We start from the raw sequence: 8,984 nt of genomic DNA, 5'->3' as shown, positions 1-8,984 counted from the left end.
CCCAATCTTTTTCCCTCGGTACGGCCACGACGACGGACATGATCTGACTCCCATTACAACAAGGCGTCTTGCTGACTTAAAGACTACCAGCGCTTTCGGTCTATATATTAACAAAACCGAGCATCCTGATTACAAATGTCGTTTTTGGTAGTTAAGTTATCCATAGATCGGGTGAGGTTTGGAACCCTTCAGTTACCTATCAAGTTTTACCTTCATTTATAATAGTTGTCAATATTATATCAATCATTGGACATAATAGTCGCTGTAGACTCCAGCAAAGTGTAATCCTCACTCTTTATAGAGATCGCATAATATCAAGCTGCAACTAACCAAAGATAAGCGCCCAGCTTCTATTTATCAACGTCGATTTGTCAGCAAGCCTCCCAAGAAACGTATAAATAATAATCACAAGATAATAAGTAATGGAAATGATAACCCCTAACTGAACAGTCTAGTTCGAATATCACCACGAAAATAGTGTGCCTTCACATTTCTATTGTTGTGTCTAAATGTCCCACTGCAAATGACGGACTCCTGAAGAAGGCAAATGCCGAAACGCGCGTAGAGTTTCCATCCACCGCTTTGCTAACTCCACTAGCCCCATTTAACATCGGAGTCATTTGTGTTGTTCCCTTTTCATTTCTCTATTTTTTATTTTTGAAAACAAATATGTTTATCACAGACTTTTAAACCAATATATGTATATTTATATAGAAAATATGTTCAACAAAAATGATAAATAAGATTGAAATAAAACAAAAAAATCAATTTATACTATAACAATAAGTGCTGTTTTTATTAGTTCTCATTACATGTCACAATAATTATGTAGTTAGTTAGAGATTGTCCTTGGGTTGATTGGCATATTAATATAGCTCACTACATACTGTTTTGCAAAAAAGTTCTTATATGTTTCCCTACAAGTAGTGAATGCATCATTAGTAGGGGTCCCCCTTCTTTACAAACTGTCAACCCAATCTTTTTCCATTTCGTAAGGCACTTAAGACCTGGCTGTTTCCATAATACTTCTTCCTCAATTCTTGTCATATCTATCACTAGTGCTGGGACGCTCACGGGCAGCAATGCGCTTTACAAATCTGTAAAATGAATAAATAAATAAATAAACTGGGGTGGCATGGTGATCAAAAGAACGATGGATTTAACCCAGATCTCGTGACTGGGGGGGTGAATGTATTCAGCATTACATCCATCATATGTTTCCGTAGCACATGATTGTCAACAAGGGCAAGCAGTCCAATGGGAACTTCAAATCGACCCTTCATTTAAAGGGAGTCAAGAATTGACTTTTTTAGAACAATTTTTATTTTCCATAATGAATTATTTCTAAAAGTAAGATTCCAGAGTATTAATAAAATATTAAATACAGTAGCTGTCTTGTCAAAAAAGTATTTATTCACCAAATAATTGGTCTCAGAATTAAAAGAAGAATTCTCCACTTAGATCTTGTAATTCAGGCTCGGCATGGGTTTGGATTAATGATGTCACGAGCACTGTTGAAATGAATGTTTAGCTCTTGCAGTGAGTTTTATAATTCATCATTTCTCCAAGTTTGGTTCCTCCTAAACACTCTTCAAACTTTGCATCCATCTCCCGGCTTTGAGCTTCAGAGAAATAGTTTTTCCAGTCTCCGACATCACCTGTGCGGGGAAAAAACAATGAATATTATCTATTGACAAGTAAAGTTCCATCATTTAAGCAGACATGTGATACACATAGTATTGTTACCACCCTTTCACTGTGGCTTACAGTTTACTCTAATATTCTAGGGTTTGAGCTTTCTCTCCTCATAAACAACTACTCAGAATATTAATGATATAACGGTGTTACTATCTATATGTATAATATATATATTAGATATTAAAAAAATGTTAATCGATGACAAGCGCATAAGACCTTAACTCATTTGAGAAAATAAAATGCAGAATCTCAACCTTATGGGCAACAGATAAGTGAAACTCTATTTTGATAATCTTCCAAAATGAGGAAACGACTTTCCTTCTAAAACTTGAGGAAAGTCGACAAAAACACCCGAATAATGGGACATGGAGAAAAATAAAATGGCACAAGAAAGGAGCAAAAGGGACATTATTAACAAAGATGTAGTTACCAGGATAAAGAGACAGGGTATAGCTAGAAGAAGATATTCTAGGGATGGGTAATACACTACGATGCAGGTACTAGAGCTAGAGGTATTAAGGTATAGGGTTCTGTTGAGGTAGCAGGGCACATGTAGAGGGACTCAACTATACATGTAGGAGTATAGGTAGTAAACTATAGTCAAGGGAAGAGGTACTAGGGTGTAAGTAACTTGAAAGTTACTAGGTTGCAGGTAAAGTTACTGTGTTACTGGAGCAGGAGTAGAGGTACAATGGTAAATAGATTTAATAGGGTATGGACAGAGGAAGGGGTACCGCAGGCAGAGGTTTCCTGGTGTAGAAGCAGGGTTGGAGATAGAAGGGTGCTGGCAGAGTTACTGGGGTACAGGCAAGGGTAGAGATACTAGGATATATGAGCTGGGGTAAAGATACTAAAGCGTAGTCCTAGGCTATAGGTACTAGGATAGATGTGTAAGGCTAGAGGTACAAGGGTTGGTAGGTTTTGTAGGATGTGTGTAGAGGTATGATGGTTCAGGGAGCGGTGCAGGTACTAAGGTATCAGCGGGTATGTTCAAGGTGTGAGATATTAGGAATTTTGAGGGGAGATAATTCAACAAACGGCTGGTGTTCTATCATTTCCAGGTGACGGGGATTCATCTCCTATGAGATATCCGGAGGCCCAATGACAGGAGTGTCCTATTGGACCTGAAAGATGCATAACTTATGACACCTGTCTACCCGCTACATCGTAGGTCCCTGCAAATCAGGTGGGGTCTCAAGACGTTCAAATTCATGACCCTCACGTTCGGACTCTCCTCTGCACCTCGGTGTTCCATGAACGTCTTGCACCCGGCAAACATCTCAGATCCTTGGGCAAGAGCAAATAGCCTACCTGGATGACATTCCTAATGGAGCAATCCTTGAGGAAACTGCCAGAACAGTTCCAATGATTGTCGACCTCCTAGAGAGTGTCTGGTTCATTATCAACCACCAGAAATCAGTGTTAGCTGCAACTGAAGAGGTCATGCTCCTGTGGTTCATGATGGATTCCACCCGGTCGATCCTAAATCTTCCTTCGTGAAAGATGGTGAAGATCAGACAAGAGCTACACAGGACGCTCACCAGACCCAATACATGATTGCTCCTGATTGCAGGATTAATGGACTTTCTCTCATCGCCCACACAGCAATCTTCTGAAGCCAACTACCACTGGGCCTACCACGACTGAAAACATTCCACCGTTGTAAGGGACTGGCATACCCACAGGAGGTCCCCATCTTAGAGGAGGCCAAGAGAGAAGATGGTGACATGCCACATGGAGCCCGGGAATGGGAAGCGCTATTTGTCCCCCAACCAGATCTTGGATTTGAATAGGATGCCATTAGATGCGGCTGGGAGGGTCAGATGAGCGGTGATATTCACAGGAGGTGTCAGAGCACACTGGATGCGTACACTGACAGGCTAATACTGCTGGAGTACAGCAGCACGAACAAAACGGGAACTTCAATTCCCAGCAGTACTTTTGTTCGTGATGTCAGATGCACCCTTGTGCACGATGTCAGGAATCCCGTATATTGTCGGGACGAAGCCAGACGGAGCTGCCAATTATTCGTATCTCCAATGTTTGGTGGCATTTTCCTGATCTGGTAAGGGTACTGAATGCACTGAATCATTTCCAATTTACTTAATTTGAAAATCTGTTCAAACTTGGATGCACGCTGAATATTGACTTTTCTGATCCGATCGCGGAGTATCTCCCTTCATTGGCGAGTCAGTTTTCTTGAAGGACTCGTGCGAGGGAGTAAGTGATTTGGCATGACAATTATGACTAGCGTGATTTTACTCCACATACTATCTTGTATTTTCTCTTGGGAGATCGATTATTCTTGTCTTCCCTGTTGGCGAGTCCATTTCAGTCATGTCAGGAGGCAAACGGAGTGTGATGGCAACACTCTAAGTACTACTCCATCTCCTATTTGTGTGAACTACAACCATATTATTTTGTGCAGTACTGTTTGGGAAAAAGGGGTGCTCATATTGTTTGAATTGTTGAAAACAGTGATCACGGAAAGCTACCCTTGAATTTACTTTGAAGATACTTTGATGTTTGCGGAAGTGGTCAGTAGTGGGTGACTGGATTTCGGAACCTCATACTCTTATTGGTTCCTCTCAACCTGATATGGAGGGTAGGTGTGCTGGGTACTGTTCTCTCTCTAGGGGGTATATTGCACTTTCATAAGAAGGAGATATGTATGTTCTTTCTTGTTCCCCCCTTTACAGTATTGGTGTTGAGAATTCAAGATCACCCGCTCATCTCCCCTGTTATGGGGTTACATCTTTTTTCTTTTACAGCTCGTTAAATAGGTGGTTATCACCTCTATTATGGATCATTACAGCTGTCTTGCTTATCAAAGAGTGTATTACAAACATCTCTTTCTATATTCACAGGTCTCCCTCCCTGCAGTCCCCTTCCTTTCCTTCCCCTGCTTGACCATCCTAAAGTCTGCGTATAAATATATATATGTTCATCACAAATGCCCTTGAGCTCACAGAGATCACACAATGCAGCTCCTACCATCCGGTCTGGACACCTCGAGGCTGCTTGCAATTATTTGCATCCATTTAATTTTTCGATTCCTTACTCGATTCCCGACGCGTTTCGAGGCAGAACGCCTCTTCCTCTTGGGCTGCTACACAGGGAAAATTAATGGCTCACCAGTGTTGTTTCCATGATTACTTTATTGAAAACACCACCTACAATGGGCGTGGCACTCAAGAGTTGCCCGATGAGATGCTGGTCCATGTGGTCCCAAAGGTGAGTATTGTATTAAAAACCTTGAGTAGGTTCATTGTCTCTGTGTTCATATTAGAAGCATTTTAAATCCTTTAGTAGGTTGGATTGCAAAACTGCAGGCTTCGTTTTGCTGTGGAGCTGCATGCTACACGGAAAGAAAGGGTTTCTCTCCAAGCCTTTCCAAGTCTCAGTTCATAGGAAATGGTGCTCCTCTGCCACGGCCAAGGCTGCTGTGTATTTAATGTTCATCCCAAATGCCCTTGAGCTCACAGAGGTCACACAATGCAGCTCCTACCATCCGGTCTGGACACCTCGAGGCTGCTTGCCCATATATATATACATTTCCAGATGTGGTGCTGTTGAGAGGTGGACCCCTCTGAGCATCGGTTTGACCCTGAGGATACGCTTGGTACAGGACAGGAGGAGAATGGTCCTCTTACGAGCAACATAACATCACACATCATACATAAACATTAACTGCCTTGAACTGCTTGTGGGATCCTTTGAAGTGCAACGCTGGATGAAGAAAAAGAGCTAATGTGGTGACCTTTTGCAAATGAACAACATCGCGGCAGAGCTAGATATCAATCCCCTAGGGGGATGAGATCTTGGATCCTCTTGGATTTGGCAAGGAATTTCTATGACATTTTGCCTAGAATCCCAAATCTCAGTGATAACAGAGTACCTTCTGGGGTCAGACTGGCATTCGCGACGCATGCAGGACATGAGCATCTGGAAACTAGATCAGAGGGTGTTCAATCAGATCTTATCCAGATGACACTGGCCCACAACATACTTATTTGACTCTGGGCTGGTTAACCAGCTAGTCAGATACTTCAGCAGGAGACCTGACCCAGTGACCCACTGTGTGCATTGCTTTGCAAGGCTTTGTGTCACCTGGCATTGGTTCCGATGCGGCTGTGCATGCAGCGAGGCTTTGCCGGGCTCTGCATCAGGTTTGATGTAACCTTCAGTTAGGCAAGGAGGTTATCTCAGATACCAGCCAAGGGTCTAGGGCCGAGGTCTTCAAACTGTGGGGCGCGACCCTCATGGGGGCCGTGAAGCCCTGGTAAGGGGGTCGCGCATTCCCAGGCCTCACTTCTTGGACTCTTAAAAAAAAACGGCCTGGAAAGTTCATTATGAAATTAAAGTACTTAAAGCTGTAATACCATTCAAGAAGTGTTCACTAGTGCTGTGTTGCATATGGCCATGTCTGAACTGGGGTGGCTGAGTGGGCTAAAGACCGGTGATGGATTAAACCCAGATCAGTTGACTGGGGGTGAGTGTTTGATTTGTTCAAACGCTCCGTCCGTCATCCCCTTTTGTATCGCCGTGAAACCGGAGCAGATCAGAATGCTAAACAATGAGTTCCTTCCAGGATGCTTGCCTGAAATTTATGAAAATATACGCTATGAGTTAATCTAAAAATGCAAAGGGCAATTTGCAGCTGTAAAGAATGATTGGGAGCCGGTACTGGCTTTCAGTGATTGAATCACTGGAAGCTTTGTGATGAGCTGTGAAGTGCTTCTAATTGTAAATACATGTACATAGTGCTTGCTATCCCAGAGGAGGTGTTGAAGGCCAGTTAGGAGCAAGAAAAACTAGCATTTGCAATGCAATAGGTCTCTCATTTTAGAAACGTTGACCTATTGGTATTGTAAATGACAGTGCTTTTTATTATTGCAGGTGTTTTTTCAAACACATAAATAAATGGCATTGTCAATACCAATAGGTTAAAGTTTCTAAAATGCGAGATCTATTGCATTGCAAATCCTTGTTCTGCCAGAGACTGAGTTCACACTATATAAAACTACAAAACAATTAACGATTCTGGAATATGGGTCACTTTTTTTGGGAGTCCCCCGGCCTAATTATGATCCAGATCCCACGCTGATGGCCCATGGTGGCCACATACATTAATATTTGGGGACTATTTTTCATCAGGTTCTGACCCAGAAAAAGAAAAAAAGAAAGGGGAAGACAATAGAAAGTGGTGACAAATGGAGGAAATAAGCGTGAAAATAAACCAGCAAAAGTGAGTTAAAGAGACACGGGAAGAAGGGTGGTGGTAAAAAAAACCTGGTGGAATCAAGACTAGGATCCCTGGTGATCAGTAAGCACAGCATTCGGTATAGCACTAGCTATGGGTTCCTAAGAAAAAATGTGGGCCGCTACTCTTATGTTTATTACAATTTAAGAGCTGACCCAGTGTCCTAAACACAACAAATATGAGACAACAGACTGTGACTCTAAGTTGGCCATTGATTCCTGAGAGCCAAACATGTTTAGCATCAGTGCTCAATTTGAACCGGTGGTTACAGGTGGGGAACATAGGCACTTATTTTTGGATACCAGCACTTATTTTTCTGTACCAGATATTTACAAGTAAGAGGGAAAAGACATGGGGCTCATCACGATGGCAGGCGGAGCTATCGTTGCGGTGCTGGGAACACCCACCAGACATGCAGCGGTCCCACCACTGCAATTAGGATGCGCCCGCCAGTACTTTTGACATTGCAGCACCGCACACAATGTCAAAAGTGCATGCACACTATTTCACTGCACTACGTGGCAGGAACCACGCAGTGCCTGCCACTTGGTGCATGGAAATGAGGGGGAGTGCCATGGGTACCCCCCAGTGCAGCAACACCACCCCCCCAAAGGGGGCCTGCAACGGGCTCTCAAACCCAATCCCTGCCAGCCTTTCCATGGCGGCATCACCGCCATGGAAATGCCTTTTGTTTACACAGATCCTGATTTAGCGAATTGTGCCTGCAAGGCACCGCCACCATTTCAGGCACCCTGCACCCTCCACCAGGCAATAGAGAGGAATACCTTTGGCGATGAAGCAGTGAACAGATTTTACCTCCGCCACAGTACCCACTGCCATCCTAATTTGGCGGTGGGTAATGCGCGGTCCTTCCGCCATTATATTGGCCTCCATAGATTGGGAAGACAGAGGGAAAAACCGGCAAGCAGTCACAAACAGAAAACACGAACCCGCACGTCCGGTCCAGAAAAAAGGGGCAGGGAGTGTCTGCAGTTGCAGGTATTCGGTGCACAAACATTTAATTGTTTTGCCATGGGAATTGGGGACGTTTATGGTTAACGAGGATGAGGAGTACCAGATTCTAGAATTGTTTGTCAGGAGGGGTACTTACGCCTAAACGTGTTTGACAGGGGGTCTTAGCATCAAAAAGGTTGAAAACCTCTTGTCTAGGGCCTGGGTAAGCACATCTCGGAGATCAACAACTTGCTGTGGAGATCAGGGGCTCGCTCCAGAAGAGGCCAGCAAGGTTCAGGCAGGTCCATTGCAGCAGGGTTGACCTCTGAGGAAGAATGTAGTCCTGTAGCAGCAGGGCATTCCTCTGTAGAACAAGGCAGCCCTTCTGTAATGTCACACAGGTTTTGGAGTGTCCTGAAGAGTGATTCAGGAGGCCAAATATTTATACCTGATGCCAGCCTTTGAAGTGGGAGGATTCCCTATATTACCCCCCACACCTAGTTCTGGAAAGATCTCCTATACACCTATCAAGGCTACAAGAAGTCTGGGGTGACAAAAGACTAGTGTCAAGTTCCTTTGTGTGTGCTGGAGGCACACCCTCTGAAATGTAAATGGAGCAGAGAACAGTTCTGCCCCCAAAACATTCTGACAGGATGCCCCACACCCTCAGCTACATCAAGGCCCTATTTTTCACTGCCTGGGCCGAGTAAGCATTGCTGACAGAGGAGCAGTTAATAGGCCTAGACATCTGAAAACTCCTAGAGGCCTTAGAAACAATTAGGAATTAAACTACTAACTTTCTACAACTATAAAAAAAAGTGATGAATGGAATGCTTGAGTTAAATTCAGCCATTGGAAATTTCTTGGTGCCTCATGCCAGTTCATCGTTATTGTGTACACCATGCCACCTCAGTTTGGACCCAACTGTGTGAAAATCAGTCCAGCCTAAACATCCAAGCCAGGTCCATCCTGAACCGGAACACAAGCAACCCAGGACTGGTTTCGCACTTGTTATGGGCTCATTAGGCAGGTATAGATTGGTTCCAGTGATACAGTGTCATCGGACCCA

At 43.7% G+C, this 8,984-nt stretch overlaps 1 protein-coding gene across 1 annotated transcript in view; it reads right to left on the bottom strand.

Annotated features, from left to right (window-relative positions):
* Positions 1-768: 768 nt before the first annotated feature.
* LOC144770903 (sulfotransferase 6B1-like) overlaps positions 769-8,984 on the bottom strand; it is an 87,507-nt gene continuing 79,291 nt past the window's right edge. The window contains exon 7 of the mRNA XM_078655694.1: positions 769-1,658. Within this exon, the coding sequence (XP_078511820.1) occupies positions 1,528-1,658 (131 nt within the window). The 3' untranslated portion in view covers positions 769-1,527. The remainder of the gene's footprint in view (positions 1,659-8,984) is intronic.

Source organism: Lissotriton helveticus, chromosome 7 (genome assembly GCF_964261635.1).
Source record: "Lissotriton helveticus chromosome 7, aLisHel1.1, whole genome shotgun sequence".
Classification (NCBI taxonomy): domain Eukaryota; kingdom Metazoa; phylum Chordata; class Amphibia; order Caudata; family Salamandridae; genus Lissotriton; species Lissotriton helveticus.
The sequence above is the reverse complement of the archived record's forward strand: the minus strand, read 5'-3'. Positions and strand labels throughout refer to the sequence as shown.